This window comes from Aythya marila (assembly GCF_965140915.1).
Source record: "Aythya marila genome assembly, chromosome: Z".
Taxonomy (NCBI): Eukaryota; Metazoa; Chordata; class Aves; order Anseriformes; family Anatidae; genus Aythya; species Aythya marila.
The window spans coordinates 23024269-23048480 of NC_139080.1; the positions used below are offsets into that span (position 1 = coordinate 23024269).

Below are 24212 nucleotides of genomic sequence, written 5' to 3' on the forward strand. Positions count from 1 at the left end.
TGTCTTTATGCTTTTTATAAGACAGCTGAATAAAGTTCTAGAAAGACCATAAAGGCAAGAATTATTTCTGAGGCCATAGCAGCTTTTTATATCATAGTTCTCAAGAGCCATATAAAAGCAGCCAAACAGCATTCCTCTACCCTGCCTCCCACAAGTTTAGAATAGTGCAAAGCGGGACGTAAATGTTGCGACATGCTGATTCCACTGTTATTTCTGACCTTCTAACAGGTATGCTTGAGGTGTGAAATTATAGAATCGGAGATTCATTAAGATTGGAAAATTATTAGGGTTGAAAAATCACCTCCCTTTTCCTGCTGGCTACATTATTTCTGATACAAGCCAGGATGCCATTGGCCTTCTTTGCCATTGACCTGGGCACACTGCCAGCTCATGTTCAGGTGAGAATTGACCAACATTCCCAGATCCTTTTCCTCTGCACAGCTTTCCAGCCATTCGCCCCAAGTCTGTGGCGCTGCATGGGGTTATTGTGGCCAAAGTGCAGAACCTGGTACTTAGCCATGTTGAACCTCATCCCACTGGCCTCTGCCCATTGGTGCAACCTGTCCAGGTCCCTCTGCAGGGCCTTCCTACCCTCCCGCAGATCAACACTTCCCCCAGCTTTGTGTCATCGCAAACTTAATGAGAGTGCACTCATTTTCTTCACCCAAGTGATCAATAAAGATATTAAAGAGGATGGGCCCTAACACCAACCTCTGGGGAACACCACTGGTAACCAGTCACCAGCTGGATTTCACTCTGTTCAGTACTCTCTGGGCCCAGCTTTTAACCCAGCAGAGTGTACCTGTCCAAGCCATGGGCTGCCAGCTTTTCCAGGAGAAGACTGTGGGAGACGTGTCGAAGGCCTTGCTGAAGTCTAGGCAGACTCCATAACAGCCTTTCCCTCATACACCAGGTGGCTCACCTGGTCATATAAACAGGTGAGGTTGGTCAGGCAGGACTTGCCTTTCACGAACCCATGGTGGCTGGGCCTGATCCCCCAGTGATCCTGCATACATTGCATGAATGTTTTCAGGATGACCTGTTCCATCACCTTCCCTGGCACCGAGGTCAGGCCGACAGGCCTGCAGTTCCCCAGCTCATCCTTATGACCCTTCTTATAGATGAGCATCACACTAGCAAGTCTCCAGTCATCCAGGACCTCTCCAGATGACTGTAATTGCTGATGGATGAAGGAGAGCATCCCAGCAATCACAGAATCACAAAATGTGAGGGATTGGAAGGGACCTTGAAGATTATCTAGTCTAATCCCCCTGCCGGAGCAAGAACACCTAGATCACTTCACACAGGAATGTGGCCACATGGGCTTTGAAAGTCTCCAGAGAAGGAGACTCCACAGTCCCCATGGGCAGCCTGTTCCAGTGCTCTGTTACCCTTGTGGAAAAAAAGTTTTGTCTCATATTTAAGCAGAAGCTCCTGTGTTCCAGCTTGCACCTGTTGTCCCTTGTCCTGTCATTAGGTGTCAACTGAGAACAGTGCAGCCCAGTTTGGCCCCGTGCAGCCCAGCACAGCCTGAATTAGTCTAGGTTAGCCCAGTATAGCCCATTATATCAGAGCCAAGTAAGCCCAATTTAGCCTAGTACAGCCCGCTGCAGCCCAGGATAACAGAACCAGTTGAGCCCAGTGCAGCCCCGTTTAGCCCAGTGGTGCCCAGTGCAGCCCAATGCAGCCCCAATAGCCTAGTTTAGCCCCATTTAGCCTAGTTGAGCCCAGTGCAGCCCCATTTAACTCAGTGCTGCCCATTTTAGCCCAGCAGAGCCCAGTTTAGTCCACTGCAGGTCAGTTTGGCCCAGTGTAACCCAGCACAGCCCCATTTAGCCTAGTTAATCCTAGCTCAGCCCTATTTAGCCCAGTGCTGCCCACTATAGCCCAATCACATCTGCCAACTCCCTCAGCACCCACAGGTGGATCCCATCTGGCCCCATGGACTTGTGACAGTCCAGATGGAGCAGCAGGTCTCTGTTTCCACCTGAACTGTGGGTGGTTTCTTCTACTCCTTGTCCCAGACTTCCAGTTTGGGAGGCTCAGTATCCTGAGGATAAGTGGTCTGGCTAGTACAGGCAGATGTAAAGAAGGCATTGAAGAACCTCAGCCTTTTCCTTACCTCCATAGTTGTGTTCGACCCTGCATCCAGTACAGGATGGAGGTTCTCCTTGGCCCTCCTCTTGTCGTTAATATATTTATAAAAACATTTTTTGTTATCCTTAACCATAGTGGCCAGGTTGAGATGGTGCTGGACTTTGGCCTTCTGATTTTCTCTTTGCATATGCTGGCAACTTCCTTGTACTCTCCCCAAGTTGCCTGTCCCTTCTTCTACCAGATATAAACTCTCTTTTTCTCCCAGACACTCAGCAAATGTTCCCTGTTCAGCCTCTTCTTCCCCGCCAGCCCATCTTATGGCACACAGGAACAGCCTGATCCTGCGCATTTCAGACTTCCTTCTTGAGGAGTGTCCGGCCTTCCTGGATCCCTCTGTGATCAGTCATCTCTGGCTATAGCAACATTATTATTATATATACCACCTAAGCTGTTGCTGATGCTTTTTGCTTAGCAGATTGGAAGCCTTATTAATGCTTGTGTGGAGGAGGAGATTTTTGTTTGCTTTATTTTCACTTGTTGTTGTTTCTTCCCTTTGGAGAACTGTGTATGATTCAGCCTCCTCATTCCTTTTTGTATTATGAGGAGGTTAATTTCTCTCCTTTTTTTTTTTCCTATGTGTATTAGGAACTGTGAACTGAGACGAGTTTGAAATAAGAGTAAAAGATCAGATGTGTAAATCATGGAGGATTAATGGCTATACTTACTGGTTGACGAGGACTGCATTCATGGAAGTAGATTAGCTGCGATGTGAGACAGAGGAATACAAGTAGTTTGCAATTAGACCCTACCATTACAGGGCTGCCTGGGCAGGAAGCTGATTTGATTTTTTCACAAAATCTTGGCTTTACTACTGTGATTTGAACTTTGAACACAATGGACCACTGCGAGCTTTCTGGAATTCCTTTCAGATAATTGGGCTACTGTTGAGAATACGCCCTTTCCATCATAATACTTTGAATTAATAAACAGGAACCTTAATCTTTTAATATGATTCTGTGCATATCAAGGCTTTGCAAATTGCAGTCAGGGTTTGGCTGTAGCAATACCTTATTTTGACAATGTTACCATTTGTTGCTGCAAACATATGCTGGTTCTAAGTCCTGAGAGAGAAATGTCCAAGAAAGATTCATGCTCCTTAAGTTTTGTTGAGGGAATTACAGTGGTGAAATAGAAATGTTGAAACCAGTCTGTACTGAAAGTTCAAAAAACAGAAGTATAATAGCGTAGGAAGAGCATCTTCAAGAAGTTATGCTATGCTTCACTGCAGTATAAAATCCAATGCTACAACACCCCCTTTTGAGCTATCACAGTAACTTCTTGGGTATCATCTCGAATTCTACAAATTTCTACGTACAGTATGCTAGTGACTGTTACAAACCAAACCAAACCAGTTCTCATATGTCTCTTTCCAGTTGAGGCCTATTTGTTACACTGTTTATTTGAGATGACTGAGTCTGTTCTTAGACTAAATCTGGATGCTTTCAGCTCATCATCTTCCAATTAATAGAACTGGTGTTTGCACACCCCAAAGACAGCATAGAACTGCATGTGTCTTTATTTCTTAATCCTCTTATCCTCCCAGAAGGGTGACTGCATGCAAATTGTCTGGTAGAAACAATCTTTCTTCTGCTAGCTTTCAGATGGACAACTGGAAATATTTTAGGAGAATATTGGCTAACTTGGCCCCACACTCTTCCAAAAACAGACTCAGGTTTGAGAGGCATGGAGTGTTTCCAGGCACTGTTTCTAGCACAGCTGTAGTCTCACAAGACAGCTGGTTGAGCTATTGGTGGTTTGCTTCCTTTGGCAGTTGCCTATAAAAGTATAATTGTTGGTAGTCAACATGTGTCTAGAAAAACAGGAGATTTCTAAAGTGTGGCAGATCCCCCATTTTTGGTGCCTTCTCTGTTATTCATAATCTTAGATTTCTCCTCAAAGCTTTTCAAGTTCTAAAATGTTCACTGTGAGTGAAGTTCAACAGTAGCAGTTAGTGTTTGGGAAAGGTCATGTAATACTTACAAGAGCTTTAGTGTTTTGCTATCCATTTCCATTCTAACCATCTATCAAAAACAAGCTGCAGCCTGCAATTCTTCAGGTAAAATAGTGGGTCTAATGTCCTCCAGCCTAACTAGACTCTGGTATCTTCAGTAAAGACCCAAACCTGTGTCATTACAAGTTCCCTGGCTTGTGCTGTCTACTGCTGTGGTAGTCAACATTTTTCTTTGTCATGCCCATCTCTGCCACTTCAACAAATCCAGATTACTTCTTTGGTTCGTTTCCTTCTGTGAGGTGATATGAAATGTGAAATATGAAAGGTGATATGAATTACAGTTTCTAGCACAGCATGTTGTTTTCTGTTCTATCAGTCAAACTGATGCTTCTGTTGTAGAAATAAAATACATACAAGGATGAAACTATTCTCCCAATAAGCACTGAGTAATTTGTCTTTGTAGCAATCTTCTGTAAGCTGTGTTCCAAAGTGACGGATGCAAACAGTCCAGAGTTTTATAACCTGCTTTCATACAGCACTGATCAACACCTTAACTAAAACACAGTTAACATAATCCAGGTAGCAGAAACACGGCTCTTCAAGAAAACAAAAATGGAGAGAGAGGGAAAAAAAAAGCAGATCAAGAGCCTGCAACACAAATCAGGAAACTCTGAGACAAGTTATTTTGTAAGTAAAGGGCTTTAATTAAATGGTTCATTATTTTACAGTTTTTGTAACAATTTTGTTACAATCTGGGGTTGACTTGGATTGTTAGGCTTCTCCTGTACTCTCTGCTTTCAGAAGGACTATGTTCAAGTGCAGATGCCATTGTGCTATAAGGTGGCTTTTAAGGTTGTCAAAGTACTCATAAGAGCTTAGGTTTTCAGGGAATTTATAGATATTCTTGTGTTCTTATTATTCTATTTGATAGTTAATACAGAAGGAAAAAGGCTCTGTAACCTACTGTTCCAAGCCAAGTAGCTATACATCTATCTGAAGCACTGTAATAATTTTAAGTGCTGTCTAATTACTGTACTGTAGTCTCACCTTAAGCATAAAAAAGTGTGGAAAAATACATTGCTTTGTCCATACTATATAAGAGTATGCCAGAAAAAAAAAAAAAATCTAATCTTGTTACCAGAAAAACAAACAATCAAACAAACAAAAAGCATATATTTACTAACTTTGCTCTTTGCTGGTGCTACTTTAATCACTACCATGACTGTACTTTTTTGGTATCACAGCTGGCTCAGCAATGTGCATCCACAAATCTCTTTTTCTGGGTTACCTACCTAATTTTTGACTGCGTCTTACTAGATACACTTTTTATTTTCAGGAATGTAGGTATGGAAGCTATTCTGCCATGGAACAGGTTTTGCAGCACCTTTGCCTTGTTCTTTCTCTGGCATCATGCACTATTCTGCTGGCAATTAAGGTGTTTATTTAGCCATAGACCTTATCTAGGCTTGGTGCATATCCTGCCTATTCAAATGGTGACACACAGTCAGATATTATATGTTATATTTGTTATATGAATATAGTGAGATCACATACCTTCAGCGCTCAACTATTTTACCTCATTCTTTTTTATTGTCCTATACTATGATGCTGGATTTTTTTTTTAACCCTCCTCTACTGCTCAGTACACAGGCTATATTAGAGACTGAATATTACATTCATTTCTCTGTGAATATGAAATGCTAAAACACTGTAACCCTGCAGTGTATTACCCTATGCCATGAATCACTACGCTTAATGTATCTCCAGGCCTACAATCAAGTGTCTAAACTTTCATAAAGTCTAAATTGTCACTAATGCTAACAGCGGTCATCTGGAGTTATTACTATATGCTGCCTAAAAAAAGGAAATATTCAAATGCCTTGGGATTTATGATCCTCTCTAGTTTTAATTTCCCTCTTAATGCAGTTGACGATACCGAAGCTAAAAACATGACTGAAAACACTTGACAGTAGTACACCCAATAAAATGAAATATCTTGCACAACTACTAGTAGAGGCAGCCTTCTGCAGTCAATACACACACACACACACATTTTTAAACTAGCTGCCTCTGGTTTTAAGACCTCAGCACTCTGTGTCTCCAAGTCTATGTCCCTTTTGACTGGATGAGAACAGCAAGTATAGTCTTCAATTTCTCTCCACATACAAGATTAATTCTTTGTTCTCAAACGATATTTCATGATGAAGTTATTTGTTTATAACTAATCTCCATACTAGGATTTTTCATGTATCTTCCATTCTTCCAAATGTATGATTTGCATCCATAATATAAGTATTGGATGTGGTATTGCTCTGAGATCAATAAAGAATTACATATACCGTGAGCTTTATAACTGAGAGTGAAATACACCCTTCACTTATATTACAAGCAAATAGGTCCATGTGTACTTCTAATGAAATTCTCCTACTCTGATAAATGGATTTTCTTTAGCATAGCAAGATGTCAGTCAATGGTTAATATCATTAAGGCAATACTCAGTGGGTCAAAAGCCCAGACTGTCTTTTGAGTTTCATATATAAATGCCACTTTATACACTGAAGTGTTCACAAGTCATCAGTTTGATTCTCTTTGCTTACCTTATACTTTCTACATTATATAATAATATGTGCTGTTTTAGTAGGTACAAAGTAAGAAGGAATGAATTCAACATTTACAGGGGCGAGTGAATTATTGATGGTATTAACTGCACCAGGAAAATAAGTAGTTCTGACCAGAAATGAAAGAAACATTATTGGTAAGGGACATGGAATTTCTTAGGTTTGGGAAATAGGCAATTCAGACTGCATTCAGGTGGCTACATGATAATAATTGTGCATAACTGGGGGAATTTATTGTCCATAATAGTTATTCATTTCAGCCCCTCTACTAGAAATCACAAGTACCAACTACCTTGCTAAAAGCAGGATCAAATGAATTCTCCTAAATTCAAATGAGGCAAAGACATCTGATCAACATTAAAAAAAAATTATGAAAGACATTTAAAAGATGATTATTTAAACTTTTGTGATGGTCTGGGGAGTGTTGCTGTTATCCATTCTTTGAATAAGCAGAAGTAATAAGGGTGGATGGTAACAGGTACATTGCTTTATGACATAATAACGCATTTTATGTGCTAAGAATGAGTGATGCAAAACTCACAGTCAAGTACAGGTTGGTAAAAACTGTGAATTAAAAAAAAAACCCGTGGGCCTCATTGAACTAGTCAAGTGGGGGATTTGTAATTTCTCTGATCTTTTTGCAAACATGATTAATCTAGAATTCATAATGCCTAATATGTCTTGAAACATTTGAGTGAATGAGAACGATCCTTCACTTTTATAATGAGAGAATTTTAAAAGATACATGTCTCGGGAACATCCAATGCTTAGTGTAGAGCTGATCAACTGTTTTCTCCATAAAATAATCTTTTTCTTTTTTTTTTTTTTTTTTTTTTTTTTCAGTAAATCTCAATAAAGTTTCATAAACTAGAGTAGACAGCAATAAACTGAGTCTTCTACAATAACTGCAAACCATTAATGCCTACAGATTTTATGGGTGAGAACCATGAACTGGAAAAGTTGGAAAACCAGTTCAGACCCATTCTGTTGCACAGATACGTGATGCAGTCAGATATAGATCAGAAAGAGGAGACCCTTATAGTCCCTATATTTCAATGACACCTTCTCTATGCAAACTGTCGTGGATGACTACCTATACAGCTCTCAAAGTCTGTTCTACAGATTTCTTTACTGCATACAAGGTGAAATTTTATCTGCAGCTATATCTCACAAGAGAACATGAATGTATTTCTGTCTTTATAGGAAGAAATATCCTTAATTTAATGCAAGTAGAACTCCAGTAATAATGATTAAGCTTGTTATCATCTTCACTTACACAGCACTATTCATCTAAGATCAAGTGCTTTAAATAGGTGGAAAAGCATTGCTTCTCATTCCTAAATTCAATGCTTCTCACAATTTTGTTCAGCCAGCTTTGACCAGCTGGAGAGCCTCTTTGTCATGGTAGGCACTTTTGGTAGAATTTTTACTAAAGAGCTAAGCAGCCTTTAAAATCAGACCTTGTACTGGTCACACTAATTACTGAACTCTTCTGAAGACTGGAACAACACTGTTTTTAGGCCACAAGACTTGAAATGGCTTCTTCAGTGTGCTCGGACTAAGGAATTAGCAAGGAAATGCACCTTACTAGAAGGTTTTTCATACAGTTCCCTGAAAATTTTGCCTGTGTTAAGACAGCAGGAGTTGCCCAGAATGACCATGGTGAAACAGCTAATCTAATTATATAGTCCATCTATTTCACCGAGGAGCTCATTAAGTAGAACATAACCATTGTCACAAGCTCACTGTCCTAATGCCTCCATTCAACGATCAGAGGTCTTGGAAACTGAATTTTTGATAAGGAAAAGTATGCAAATTGACAAGTCAGTTCAAGTTGACTTGTCCCATCAAAGTTGGTACAGATGGCAAAAATACTACCTGACTTTGTTTGAGGTAGTCCTGGGGAGCAAACAAAACCTGATGCTCAGTTCGTGCTGGCTTACTCCTTAGTTCCATTTCCAGGTTAGGATGAGCAACTCTTGCAGGCAGCTTCACTGTTAGACTCATCAGGGCTTTCTGGCTGAACTCCATGCTGGTGTAGTCACTCAAGAGTGGTACCGTAATGGAAATGATTCCTTCTTTTTCACTTGTTACCGTTTTTTCAGGGATTTCTTTGTGTCTTATATTTATGTCTATGTTATTGGTAGGTTCTTTTGACTGACAGGTGTCACACTTCCTGACTTCTACACCATCCGTAAAGTGCTCTAACTTCAAGGGAACTTTTGCCTCATGCTCTATGACATAAAGGCTGGTAGTATCATTGTCTGTCATGGCCTGAAGCAGTGACTTTGAAATGGGTTTCCAATTTGTCTGCAAGACAAAAGGAGAAAGTATAATTTCAATATAATACCTTAGCAAAGTGCAATAGGCTATTCACTGAAATAAATATCAGAAGAATAAAGCTAAGAGATAGCCTGGTCTTGCCAATATAATATGGCTAACTAATACATTTTAACTATTCTATATTGGTTTTATAAACATGAGTGAGAATATTTATTTCCCTAAACCTGGTCTCTAAATTGGAGAGATATATATTCAATGGGTGGACAAGGAATTGACCTGAAGGTCACACCCAGAGAGTGGTGATCAATGGATCTATGTCCAAATGGAGACCGGTGGCAGGTGGTATACCTCAGGGGTACCTCAGGGGTCTGTCCTTGGACCAGTACTGTTTAATATCTTCATCAACAACATGGACAGTGGGATAGAATGCACCCTCAGCAAGTTTGCAGATGACACCAAGCTGAGTGGTGCAGTTGACACACCATAAGGAAGGGATGCCATCCAAAGGGACCTGGACAGGCTTGAGAAGTGAGCTCACATGAACCTAATGAGGTTCAACAAGTCTAAACACAGGGTGCTGCACCTGGACCAGGGTAACCCCTGATGTGAATACAGACTAGGAGAAGAGCTCATTGAGAGCAGCCCTGCAGAGAAGGACTTGGGGGTTCTGGTGAATGAAAAGCTTGGCATGAGTCGAGAGTGTGAGCTTGTAGCCCAGAAGCCAACTGCATCCTGGGCTGCACCAACAGAGGAGTGGCCAGCAGGTGGAGGTAGGGGATTGTCCCCCTCTGCTCTGCCCTTGTGAGGCCCCACCTGGAGTGCTGCATTCAGGGCTGGGGCCCCCAGTACAAGAAGGACGTGGGGCTGTTAGAGCAAGTCCAGAAGAGGGACATGAAGTTGGTCAGAAGACTGGAGCACCTCTCCTATGAAAAAAGGCTGAGAGAGCTGGGGCTGTTCAGCCTGCAGAAGAGAAGGCTCTGGGATGACCTCATTGCAGCCTTTCAATACTTAAAGGGCTATTATGTAAAGGATGGAGAAGGACTCTTTACTTGGGTAGATAATGACAAGACAAGGGGGAATGGTTTTAAACTAAAAGAAGAGAGATTTAGAGTAGAGGTTAGGAAGAAATTTTTTACTCAGAGAGTGGTGAGGCACTGAAACAGGTTGCCCAGAATGGTTGTGGATGCCCCATCCCTGGAGGTGTTTAAGACAAGGCTAGAGGAGACCCTGAGCAACCTAGTGGGTTGTGTCCCTGTCTATGGCAGGGGAGGTGGAGCTAGATGATCTCTGGGATCCCTTCCAACCCAAGACATTCTGTGATTCTATTATTAATATTTATGCAAAGTTTTTCTTGCTTTTCTGTATGCTAGGGAGAAAATGCAGCGCTGATAAAATGTAGGTTTCAGAATGTGCTGTTCTGAGACACAGCTTTCAAAAAGTTTTACCAATGTGCTACTACAAAAAGGCAGCAGCTTGAACAGCAGCCAAAACAACTTTTGATGTAAACCTCAGCATACAGTTTATTACTCATCTTAATGCCATTCTGGGATCTTACTCATCTTAATGCCTTGCTGGGATCTAAGTATACTCTGGGTTACAAGCTTTTACAAATTCTGGATCGTTAAATGGAGAACCATTTGTAATGCCAAGCATCTTTGTTTTCCACTTCAATTGTTTTTCTGGGCTTCCCCACCCTTGCTGTAATATTTTAAAAATGATCACCAGGATGGTATGTTCTCTGACATACATACTAGCCTCTGCTTTTAACTCCTCAGTTGCCCCAAACTTGTTTAAAATCTTACAGTTCTTTTGCAAGATATAAATAGGGATGTATTTTTTATTTACTTTCTTCCTATAATTTCTGTTCTGACCTGGAAAACGAGTGCACTGTTCTTTGAAGTCTCAGCAATCCTGCATAAAATATCAGTTTTTTTTTCTAAATGGCACTTGTAATGGGATGAGCAGACCCCCTCTGCATAGTCAGAATTTGTCTTGTTTTGAATAAAGACCTGTGTGATATGTACCTTCACTATCATGTTCATTATGAACAGCATCCCTAATGTTCTACCTAACAAATCTAAAGTAAGCTCTGTGTGAGCTTTTGTCTTTTATAATCATGGGTAAAAAGAAAAAGCATCAGTGATAGACTTTCCATCTCCAAGGACCAGAATGGGCTGACAAAGCAGGACAAGGTTCTGTTCCCACCTCTGATATCCTGAGTAGTTACAATACCAAAGCATATTCTGTGCCAACCTTTGCACGCTTACAGGAATCTTCTTGACTCCTGCTGCCTTGGGCTCATGTCCTCAAATTACAAATGAGGCCCCTTTCATCTACTTCTCTTTATCCGTTACAACACAGCACTATGCCCTCACCGTGCCTGCAGTCTCACTAATGTGTACAAGAGTGTTTGCAGCTCCTACTAGAAAACACTGTTTCTTTGTAATTAAATGTGAAAAACAAGAAAGGACAGATTTCAGATTTTTTGTTTGTTTGTTATACAAAGGAAAAAAGCAATGCTGATCTGCAACTAACCTTTTGATTACCAGCTGCCTCTCAGCACCTTCTTAAATTTCCTAGCTAATGGTTTCATTCTGGTGTCCTATATTTGGACTGTGTCTGGCTGTAGATACCTTCCAGCTTCTGGTCTGATCTTAAATTGTGCTCTTGCCTTTTCCTATCTGAATATGTAACGTTGAACTCTCCAGATCCTGACTTCAGCTCAGCTTGACAATGGCATATGTTTCCTGTTATCAGTTTAATGCTTGAGAACAAGAAATTGATGCATTTCTACCTCTACTTATCAGGATCCACAGAGAAATGTGTATTTCACTTGGTCATTTATGGAGGCTAGCTTTTCTCTGCTACGCTTTTGTCCTAAATAGACATCTGCTTTGCTAAAGCTCACATTGTTTTCTTGAGAAACTAGATCTAGAAGTGTGAAACTATGTTCAGGTCTGCCAGGAAAGTCAAAAATATATTAAAAGGAAAGCAGCACAGGTTCCTGTTCTAAAGACACAATGGTTGGCAGCCTGAGACTTGGAAGATAAACTGAGATGTCCTAAAACTGGAGCAGAAGCACTTCTTATTCAAAAGAAGGAGGCAAACAGAGGAAGGTGGAAGGAAGTTCACTAATAGGCAAAAATGATTAACATGGTTTCTAGCTAACCATGGTTTCTAGGCTCTTTGTTAGTCCAGGTAGCTTCACTGAAACACATGGGAAATCATTGGGTAGGGTAAGGTTTGAACATGCTACTGAACTATGGTGCCTCTTGACTAACAGATGCCTCCTCAGACAGCTACCAGCTGACAAGCCAAAGCCCTGGATTGCTCCAGAAGCACGTAAAGACAGAAGGGTGAAGACTGGATTCCAGAAAATACCTTATACATTAGGCCACAATATATTACTTATTCTCTACTTTGAGTGATGTGTTCAATTATCAGTTCCAGTTGTTGAAAAGTGACTGAATATGAGAACTGAACAATTCCCTTTACATTACCACCCCCCCAATTCAACTTCTTCTTATTCTTTTAACAACCATGCCTTTAAATATGCTCTACTAAAAGTCTCTGAACAACTCCCCAGTGTCCTGTATTTCTAATGTTACCCTTGTTTCCCAATTGTTGCAATTAGACATTTATTAGGCTGTAGTGTGAAAACAAAACAAAACACTAGTGTTGGTGATTAATAAGTCAGAAAGATCTCCCTTGTGCATTTTTTCACATCATCGGAATAGTACTTGCCATGTCTTGTATTGCACTGCTGTTTCTTGGATTCGGTACACTGGGCCAGCATGATATTTTCAACCTGCAAATAAATACTTTAAGTTTACTGTCAGGTTAATTGATTTACATTTCCTATACATTTAAATTAACTGCCATTCCTACCTACATTTTATTGGTATTTTCATGACCATCAAAAAAAGATGTTCTGCAATGATTATTAACCACACTGCCAATTAAGAAAAGAAGGCCAAGCTTGTTAGTCTGCATTGAACTGCTGAATTAGTAAAGTAAACACCACCCAACAAACAAACAAACAAACAAACAAAACAACACAACAAAGCAAAAACAAAAACAAAAATACAGATTTCTAGCTTTCATGCTGTTTTGGAGTAGGCTGTCCCTGGGACCTGCATGCTGGGATGGGGACAGCAATGTGGCTCCTGCTCTTCCTTCACGGTCTGAGTTGAGCACTTTCTGGGACAGATTACAGTCTCACCATTTCATCTGATACAAGCATAAACATAACTCTACCAAACTGTTTCTGCCACAGCTGTAGATGAAGGGATAATCCTCAACAACCTGCTGTAAAATCAAAATCCTCGTTTGTTTCAGAGCTTCATCCTCCCGGGTTGGGGGTTGTAAAGCATAGCAGGGTTCAGAGTGGAGACATTCATACTGATTTCATCTGGCTGCTTGTCCGCAGCCCTCTGGTCAGAGGGTTGGACTTTCCAGCTCCTTCCTTGAACCCAGGGGCTCAGAAAGAGCAAAACTTGCAGCATGCCACTAGGCTCTTCAGCCTCCTATGGCTGTCACCACCACTGGGTTACATGCAGAGGAGGCCCTGGGGCTGTTCCCTCTGTGCTGCTGCTGAGAGCTTGGGTGAGAAGAAGCTGCCTTTCATCTTCCACACCAGAGGCATGAAGCTGAAGGGCTGCTTGTGAATGTCTGGAAAGCAGTGATGCTGGGCAGCCATGGCAAGGACTGGGGCAAGGCCCAGCTGGCTCCCTCAGCACTGATCAGGCTGAGGTGAGGGGCTTTGTCCTCCCTGTCCCTTTCGGAGAGGACAGGCCACAATGGTAGTGTGCCCATCACTCCTGCCACCCTGGGGTGCTCTAGAGCATTACTCAGCATTTTCTAGCTGAGCTTCTCCCTGCCAGCAGCTGCTGTCAGAACTGTACCAAAGGACCTTTGGGCAATGACTCATATCCATACAAAAAATAAAATAAAAAAAAAATCAACACATCTGTGAGAAACTGCACAAGGTTATCTAGGCCATCACCCTGCCTCTGTGCTGACTTCAGTGTTGTCTAGTCTTAGAGTCAAATCTAGACTTTATTAGAGGTCAGGTACTACGTCTTTGTTGAGGTGAAGCTTGCTGTGAAGTCTGATGCAGTAGATTTATCTGATCAGAGTTATCTGATTTCTTCTCTGATCCTATGAAGATGGGTTTTTGTGTAGCTGGTTAGTCTCTTCTTAACAGCTTCGAATTCAGCGTCTGAGGCTGGTGCTTTTTAAAGGGAGAAAAAAGGCAGGTGGTATTCTAGGATATCATAATAGTGATATGAATGGTTGTATGCAAATAAGCTTATGAGTAAATGGGCATTAAAACCAATTACTATGTAAGACATTTTTCTTTCAGTGTTAGTGCATACATCTAATATTGCACCAGCACCTCATACTAATTTGAGGTAAGAGGACATCTTCCATTGTCTATATCTTGTAGGTGCCCTTATTGCTCTCTCCTCTTCCTACTCATCCATTCATTTCTCCTTCCCATTATGGGTTATATGTATAATTTGTACAGTTAACATCTGAATGGGCTTGCAGGAAAATGCTCAGATGGCAACATCGGTTTCAGTATGCTGGTGGAATTCACCTTTGTATTTCAATAGAAAATGCACGATCATCATTTAGGAATGAAAGAGTAAAATAATTAAACGTACTCTTTTTATTTCCTTATACATAGCCTATTTTCTACTGGGAGAAATGATCCATGCTCTTTTCAAAAATGTTTGAGACAGGAAGTAGTCAGGTAACTCTATCAAAAGTAAAAGATTATAGGTTTTTGACAAAGTATTTTAATCAGCTTGTTACTGGTTTGTAAATACTCTCATTGTGTAAATGAGTAGAGTAGCCTTTTTGTCTGGGGCTTTTGAATTGAGTGGCTTGCACTGACAAAAAAAGGCCAGTGTTATGAAACTTAGAGTTAAGTAAAAGTGAGGTACTGCTAATAGCATTATTCAATATTCACTTCTTACCTTTTAAACACCAGAGAACAAATCACATGTGCAAAAACTAAAACAAACACCATGCTGAAGAAAATGCCAATCATAAAACCTTCAAATTCTCCTTTATCTGATGGGAAAGAAAAGAAAGAAAAGAAAGAAAAGAAAGATGGAATCAAACTTATGTTATCAAGTATGAAGACGCTTTATTGCCTCCACTAGAGAAATAGGCCAAACATATGTGAAATTTAACCCATGTTCTGGTATTCCTGTAACTGAAATTTAGTTTAAACAAAATACGGGATTTCTTGTACCGAGGCTTCCAAGTTTTTTTTATTTTTAAGAGATCTTGATACATGCCAAACTCTTAAATACACAATTCAAAAATAAACACTGTATAGTAAAAGAAGCATACCTACTTCCCATGTAAGTGAACTCTGGCTTGTTTAACAGGTCAGGCCTCTGCTGCAGGTCTGACTTGGTAGGAAATGATTTAATTGAAATTTACATTTAATGTTTCAGGATTTTTTTATTATTTTTATTATATATATATATATATATATTTTTTTTTTGTGGTCAAACTCCACCTGGTTATGCAAATAGTAACATATATTTATTTAGTAGATGACATGCTTTACCCATTTGGAATATTAAAATAATTTTATACTCAGTCAGCCATTTTTCAGGCTTCATTGTGTACCTGCATCCACTATTGCTCATGTTAACAGATCTGCTCATGTTATAGATCTCTCCACCAGTCACCCCAAGACAAAAGTTTCAAAATAACATCAGGAAAGTGTGGCCAGTGCATGGTTGTGTTGCTGATAAACCATATTTTCAAAATGACTGCTTGCTATTTCTTTTCCCATATACTCTCCAGCAAAAAAGTTCTCTTTTAAAATTGAACAGCTACTTAAGTTTGCTTAAAAAGGTATTTGAAAAGTTGCAAATTGCTTTGTTGATGAAAAAGACTTTTATGACCAAGAAACCTGAGATTAAGTAACCTGTGAAATACTGGGGAGAAGTGGCAATAGTGAGTGTAATCTTTAAATTCATTGTAATTACTTGCATTTTAAAAATATTGCATTAAATTAACTCTGAAAGTCTTATCTTAATACATGTTGAATAGCATGGATGGAACAGAAATACTGCAGATATGCTCCAAGGGAGACACTTTGATTTATTGTGTTGTCAGGAGAAGGGATTCATGTGGAGAAAAAAAAGCTGATTTCAAAGCAGGTTTTTAATTTATTCCCTGTTTCTTTCTTCATTGCACTTTTGACTCTTCAGTTGTTTGTATTAAATGAAGGGGATATAAATACAAAATTGCTGTAATGGTAAGAAACCATAAGAATCTGTGAATACCTCAAAGTACTCTTCCTGTGACAGGTATTATTTCAGCCTGTGCTTTTGTTATTGTTTTGGGCTTTTCTTGTAGAAAGCTTCACTTGAGTGAAGCTGTGGTAAAAATTAAAAAGGGTCTATGTCAGTGTTATATTGTCTAATTGTTAATGTGTTAAAAATATTTGAGAGTCTATGTTTTAGCTAACACCAAAGTTACTCAAAACACCTTTTAGTCCTACAATCCAAATCATTTATGAGAACACTGAAAAGAACAAGTCCTAAAAGATAGCCTTGGGGGACCCCACTGGTGACTAGCTGACAGCCTCATGTAACCCCATTTACCACAACCCTCTGAGCCAATTGTTCACCGCCTGTATCTAGCTTTATGCTGGCCATCTTGTCCAGTAGGATCCTATGAGAAACTGTATCGAAAGCTTTACTGAAATCTAAAAAGATCACATCATCTGGTTTCCCTTGATAACTAGATGGTTGATCTTATCATGAAAAGAAATTAAATTTGTTAAGCAGGACCTACCCCTTGTGAACCCATGTTGGCTGTGACCTATGACTGCATTGTCCCCCAGGTGTGTTTCAATAACTCCCAGAATAATCTTCATAATTTTACCAGGGACTGATGTGAGAGTGACAGGCCTGTTGTTACCAGGCCTGGTAAAAGTAAAGAAGTACTTTGGTTATTAGAAAAAAAAAGAAAAAGAAAAAAAAAAAAAAAAAAAAAAAAGATCTTATCAAGTGTCATCCACAGTAGGAACAATTGAAAGAGGGACTTTTTTATTGTTAATGGCTCAGAGGGCTAACTGGAAATCAGCTCTATGCAATTGCTCAGGATTTTGCCGAGAACAAAGACTACTGAACTTAACTAGTCACAGACAGACTATTTAAACTGGTGAAGTCTGTGATGGGAGTAAGCAGTAAATAAAGTTCTGTGAATAGTTAACATAAAAAAGGGCAGAAAATGTTTCAGAGATGAGAAACTGTAGCTAAGTCTTCTTTGTGTGTTAGGTAAAGAAATATAAGAGTTACATAATATATAGATAACTGTAAGAGAGGAACAATTTTGCATTTGCTATCAGTAAAGCAAGGATTGGGTAAAAAATCCTGTGCACGAGCACTTTTGTTACTCCTTGAAAAGCAAGGAAAAGAGAAGGCAAAGAAAATAGTTATTTATGTAATGGTGTATAAAGCCAAGATTGATGATGGGCAACACAGTAGCATAGGGCTTCTACAGTACCGTATTTTAGAGTACTGAAAGGTTGTGAAAGAGTTGGCAGTCCTTCTCCAGCATTAGTGAATCCTGAAATCTGCACACGGTAGATGGTCTTTTCCTTAAGTCCAGTCAGACGGTAACTTGCGGTAGAAGAGTTGACACTAGCAGCTGAAAACACAGTAGGAGTTAGGGTGTGAGGCAGTTAGGTGATCTCTGTTGGCTGAGTCTGTAACAATGCAGCTGACAGGGGAAAAGGCAAAATTTTTATGCCCTGATCCATATCAGGAGGAGGCCACTCTATGCAGGTTTTCTTTGGATTATTATAAGAGGTTATTATTCTCCAAAATACTTGCATGCATTTTGATTCCAGGTATAAAAAGCTTGATTTTCTAACATACCAGGATGTCTAGGTGATATGTGCAGTAGACTGTGTATAATAGGCAATAGGCCTGATTTGCTGAAGAGTGGTTTTCATGAATACTCCTGGCTGTAACAGTTGAAATAAGGACAGGTTTTCATAGCAGTAAGGGAATAATGTGTGTGTTAAGTCCTGTCTTTGACCATGGAAAGAGAAAAGCATCTGAACTGCCTGTAAACAATGACTGAACAAGATTTGCAAGACTAGACCTTTGCTTTACTCTCACTACTGTAATCAGTAGTTATTCACCTTGATCAATATCGATGCTATTACTTTAGTTTAGAAAAATGGCCATGTATTCTGCTTTATCTGCTTTTTAGGCCTCAGCCTTTCTTTCCAGATGGTGCAGTGTGTTTTCCTCTAGTTAGAATTATTTAACCGACCAGTGCAGTAGAATACCTTCAACATGGCAGAATCACAGTGCAATACTGTATGAATGTAATGTCTCTGTATGAAACTTTTTTTTTGTCATGACTCAGATTTACTCCCTTGTTCTGAGCAATGGACACTTACCCAGCCACTTTTTCCCTGATGAATCTGTGTAGCTGATTCTGTATCCCTGGAGAAAACCCAAACAATCTTCAGCAGCTATTTCAGTCCACTTCACAAGTGCAGAATGCTTTGTGATATTAAGTATTGTCACATTAGTGGGGCCTGCCCTAGGAACTTAAAATTCAGAAAATAATATAAGTTCTGCATTAGTAGTTATGCAGTAGACATACAAGACTGAAACCTAGCTGCTGCCTGGAGAGATGCTTGGCTGATTCTAATTGTCATAAATATTACATCAAGGTTGGAGGAGAAAAGACAAATCCCATAGAGTAAAACTACCTCGTCTTAACCTCTTGTGGCATCCCTGCCCATGGCAGGGGGGTTGGAACTTTAAGTTTCCTTCCAACCCAAGCCAATCTGTTATTCTGTGATTAAGCAATACCCAAGTAGGTAGAAAATATGCCTGACTCATTACAAACACTTTTACTCCAGCAGTCACAGTTGTATTCATTTCACGTTGCAATAGAAGACATCATTGAATTTGAATTGGAAAATCTGACTTTTGCCACTGTTAAACTTGAGCTACAAGGAGCAGTAACTCAGGGACCCTCTTTCAGTTATTTTGGTAATGTCATGTGTAATAATATCATTTCTATGGACCTGTCAGTAAAAAACAGCATGCAGGTCATTCACTGCCAGTGCATCATCGCTTAGGACCAATGGCAATGCTAACTGGAGAATGCTGTTAAGTCACCTGGAAAAGAAACATTGTGTAGGACTTTTTTTTTTTTTCTTTTTTCTGCAGATAGAAAATAAAAAGAAATACAAGGGATGAGGTTATATAAAAGGGAGGAATACCTCCTTCAACTGGGTAAAAGTGGGTCACTCCAAAAGTCTTTTCATGTCTTGTGAAATTTTCACACTGACACACATCAGATGCATGTACCATTATTTTGTACAACTTATGTGGCTGCAAATTGTCTGGAAAACAAATAAACATATATCAGGTTTTACTGAAAAGTTATAAATGAAAAAAAAAAGGAGGGAAGAAGGACAACAAGTTTGTAGCTTTTCTATACAACTCTTACTTTCTGAGCCTTAAAGCATAGTATAAATTTACAGTGCATTACACCAAGCACAGAGTATATGCATCATTTCTCATTTCCTCTAAACCCTTTATTAAAACTATTTCAAAAGCAGAACAAGATGTAACACTGTTTTGCTTTTAAAAGATGACATACTTACCTATAATCCAGCTCTGGAAGGCTTAAGCTGCTGAATGAAAGGTATGAAACTAAAATGGCTGTAGAATCCTTAGTTCAAGGACAGATATTCCCCTACCCCCCCCTACCCCCCTCAAACTAGCATATTTAAAAGCAGGCAAAACAACTATATGTAACATGGTGCAAATGTTGCAGGAGGACCAAGGAAAACATTACATTTATTAACATGAAATTATAGTTAAATGTTCTCTGCTGTACATAAAAGACAGTTCTGAATGGTCTTTGCATTAGTCAACTATGGTATTTTAATAAAGATTTTGGATGACTGTCCTTTAAACTGACCTCTGCCTGCAGATCTTCATGCCCGATTTGGTAACCAGAGTACTGGAGTTGAGAATTTGTGCTCTGACAAGTACAATTATGGGGAAGAAAAATAATATAGGGGAATGTCTGTAACAGAGCAGTTTATATTTGAAGTTAAGTTTACCAAGGGGCTAGGGAAGCTTCTTTTGTTCTCATACCACAGTGTTATCCAGCAGGTAGTGTACAGGTCTGCCTGAAATTTGGGGAAGGAGAGACCTCTTACCAACAACAGCAGCTTAGCTACATTTCTTCAGGATTTCCTCCACTTTGTTGTTTTGTAAAAATAGATGTTGCCTCAGTGCTGGACAAAGACACAAGGCATGCTTACCTGGATCCTCAGTTTGTTCTTAAAAACAGGATGAAAATTCTTCCCTCCCCAGCCAGAAATAACCAGTAAATGAAATGGTGCCTCCATTAGGAGATGTGGTTGGTGCCATTACCTAGTGTGAAATTTCCAGCAGGTGTAGTTACTATTTTCGTGCGCATATCCTCTTTACCAGTACCCCAGTCAACCACAAAACATTTTGGACTGTATTCTGGAGTCCAGGTGACAACTGCATCAGTTCCCTGAGGTTTAACATTGATTTGGCCAGGCAAGTCTGTGAACAAATGTACCATTAGAGTTGAATGAACAGGAAAGCAGTCTGTCCCTCCCCCCTTTCACTCTTTCTGTCTTTTGCTCTGAGTCATTTCAAGACTCTTCATTAAGTAGCTATTGTAAGGATGACCGGCATATAATAGTCTTCACTTTTATGTCAATAAAGAAAATTTAGCAGCTAATACTTTGCAGTGGTCTCTGGGAACACCAGTGTTAATTGATGTTCGTGACCTTTAATTTCTTACAATTGCATGTGTGGAAATGGTTGTTCCATGGCTCAAGAAGAAGCAGCCTGACGTTGCTAAACAGCCTCCTGAGGACTGCTATTAACAACTACATATAGAGCAAATGCGAGGCTGCTTATACCTGGCAGAGGAGAAGGGGCAAATTATAGATTGTAACTATGTAATTTCATATTTCATATTCTTCCAGCAAAATGCAAAATGCTTTAAAAGTTCTTCAGTTTTCTAAGACAGATTATCAAACCAGGGAACACCTTCTGAGTGAAACTAATGGGGAAAAGAAACAACTTGTCATGTAGTGTAAGAGGTGAATATTATGGCAGACAGACAAAATTCTCCATTTTATCTCCTATCTGAAAACCAATGAGCAGAATTAAAGAAAATATCTTTACTAGCCAAGAAAAAATTGTGCATGCAGAGAAGAAATTTATCCTGGGAGCAGAGTTCATGCAAGTATCTTCCCAGTAATTCATCATAGGTATAGAGAACCTGCCTGTAAGTAAAACCAAATCTAGAACAGATACTAGGAGAGAGCCATGAAGAACAGGCAGCAATTTAGTAAACAGGTAGCTGTCAGATGAAAGATGGCTTGAGGTGAGAGTATGTATTACATCAGAAGAAAGAGATGCTGTCAAATGTAAGGACCAAAATGAATTGTTATGCATTTGCAGGGCAAAGGAGAATGTAATGAGGGATGTGTGTTAGAAAATTCTAAAAAACTAATTGTTGGCAGATATCTGGTGCTTGCACCCTTGTTCACCAGTGCATTCTGTAGCTTGTTTAAAAAAAATAAAAAAAAATAAAAAATAAGGAGTCATAGAATCATAGAATACCCTGAGCTGGAAGGGGGACCCACAAGGATCACGAGGGATCACCACAAGGACCCACAAGGATCAAGGGGACTCCGCAAAAGACCACCCCAAAATCAGACCATGTGTCTGAGAGCATTGTCCAAATGCTCCTTGAACTCCATCAGGCTCGGTGCTGTGCCCACTGCCCTGGGGAGCCTGTCCCAGTGCCCGACCACCCTCTGGGTGCAGAGCCTTTCCCTAACCCCCAGCCCGACCCTCCCCTGTCCCAGCTCCATGCCGTTCCCTCGGGTCCTGTCGCTGTCCCCAGAGAGCAGAGCTCAGCGCCTGCCCCTCCGCTCCACAGTGAGGGAGCTGCAGGCCGCCATGAGGCCTCCCCTCAGCCTGCTCTGCTCTGGGCTGAGCACACCAAGGGACCTCTTCCCCTCTAGACCCTTCACCATCCCGGTTGCTCTCCTTTGGTCACTTCTTATATTGTGGTGCCCAAAGCTGCACACAGTGTTTGAGGTGAGGCCACACCAGTGCAGAGCCGAGCAGGACAATCTCTTCCCCTGACCAGCTAGCAGTGCTGTGCCTGATGCACCCTAGGGTATGTCAGGCCCTTTTGGCTGCCAGGGCACACTGCTGGCTGATGTTCAACTTGCTGTCAACCACAACCCCCAGCTCCCTTTCTCCAGCCTCCAGTCCCCCAGTCTGTATGTATAGCAAGGTTTACCTTGTCCCAGGTGCAGCGCTTTCTCTCGTTAAACTTCATGTGGTTGATGATTGCCCAGGCCTTTAATTTGCCAAGATATCTTTGCAAGGCCTCTCTGCCCTTGATGGAGTCAACAGCTCCTCCTAATTTAGTGTCGACCACCAACTTACTTAGTATACCTTCAAGTTATGTTAAATACAAGGAATAATAGATTGCTTGGTGATGTTAACAGGAATGTTAAATTGCTTGGTCTGTTAGTTAATTTATATCAAAATCATATAACTTCACCACTTTTTTGAATAAATGTTAAAGTTAGTACCTGTTGCAGAGGAATCTGGGACAATGTAGATCGTCTGTGGAGATTCTCCTTCATTGTTATAGGCAGAAATATTAACCCTATGATAAGCCATAGAGAGATTTAGAAGAACATTTCTGTCCTTTAGAATGATGCGATTTCGTGAGTCCTTACAATTGTTGGGTATTCTTTCAACATCAATGTAGTATCCAAGGATGTTCTCACTTTGCATTACCTAGAAAGAGGAAAAAGATTATTTCAGGATAACGTCCTTCGCTGAGAGGGTGGATGGGCACTGGAACAGCCTCCCCAGGGACGTGGTTATGGCACCAAACATGCTGGAGTTCAAGAAGGCTTTGGACAACACTTTCAGATACATGGTCTGATTTATTTATTTATTTATTTATTTTTGGGTGGTCCTTTGGGTACCCAGGAGTTGGACTCGATGATTCTTGTGGGTCCTTTCCAACTCCAATATACTATGATTCTATGATCTTATAGAAGTTATGTCCTGTATGGAAAATCAAGAGCAATGGAATTATATAAACAAAACATCAGATTTAATAATGGGGATAAAATGATAATATTTCAATTAGGTTCTCAGTAATCAATTAAGCAAAATATTTTCTTAATATTAACAGTATTCTTAACTTGAGAGGATTTAAGCACAGTTTTAAGTGTTTTGCTTAACTGGGATCTTAGTTATGTGCATCCAACTAGTCATAGCAGCAGTGAAGCAGCCGTAATATTCTCTACATTTCACTGGAACATATACCCTTCATAATTAGGAATTTGAGAGTTAATGAGAGGTGTTGAATTGAAGTTTATGCCTCTGGGAATGTTCATCTAGTAGACTTTGTTAGCTATCCAGTCGCTTTGAGGATAAATGCTGATAATTACACTACAACCTTGGAATATGTTATATAGCTATTGATACAAATTTTTAGGTGATAATGGTTCACTCATTATTTTATTGTATTAATCTTCATGACAGATCAGAAAATGAGTGGACAGAAATTCAAACCACTGCAGTCTAGATGGAAACTGAAAGAAATACAAGGAAGTCTGGGAACTGTGCAAAAATTGCTTCTGATATCCAGTGTGTCTATTATTTCTTAGTCACCTTGGTGGTGAATTAGTAGTGTACAGAGAACACTAAACTAGGAGGTCAAGTTATCTTAGTGAAATAATTGGATAAATTTGAACTAACATAGATGGGATGATGGTCAACAAATGTAAAAGGCAAAGACATACATGCTGAGAGGGATTTCTGCTAAAGGTGGAAGTTCTTAAAATGGAAATGAAAGAAGTTTATCACAGCATTTGGAGGGATGAACCACTGTCCTTATCTGAAGTTCTGGTGAAGCTGCTAGGGGAATAGCATTATGGTTCTGTCACCAGACTTTGAAAGTGGAAAATATTTGTGTGTAGGAGAAATGATTCCTAGAATATGTTGCATATGAGGTCTATTACACAAGAAGAATCAAGCAGAACTTAACTTTCTTAAGTTAACAACATGAGACTGGAAAAGGCAAGCACTGTGCGGTGC

General features: G+C 40.0%; 1 protein-coding gene across 1 annotated transcript in view; it reads right to left on the minus strand.

The window, feature by feature from the left end:
* Window positions 1–7911: 7911 nt before the first annotated feature.
* Window positions 7912–24212, minus strand: part of LOC309889675 (interleukin-6 receptor subunit beta-like) — a 33279-nt gene continuing 16978 nt past the window's right edge. The window contains exons 8-15 of the mRNA XM_082782622.1: window positions 22688–22898; window positions 20466–20624; window positions 19298–19420; window positions 18461–18613; window positions 17554–17697; window positions 14994–15090; window positions 12754–12817; window positions 7912–9036 (exon numbers count right to left, since the gene is read on the minus strand). Coding sequence (XP_082638748.1) covers window positions 8551–9036; window positions 12754–12817; window positions 14994–15090; window positions 17554–17697; window positions 18461–18613; window positions 19298–19420; window positions 20466–20624; window positions 22688–22898 — 1437 coding nt within the window. The 3' untranslated portion in view covers window positions 7912–8550. The remainder of the gene's footprint in view (window positions 9037–12753; window positions 12818–14993; window positions 15091–17553; window positions 17698–18460; window positions 18614–19297; window positions 19421–20465; window positions 20625–22687; window positions 22899–24212) is intronic.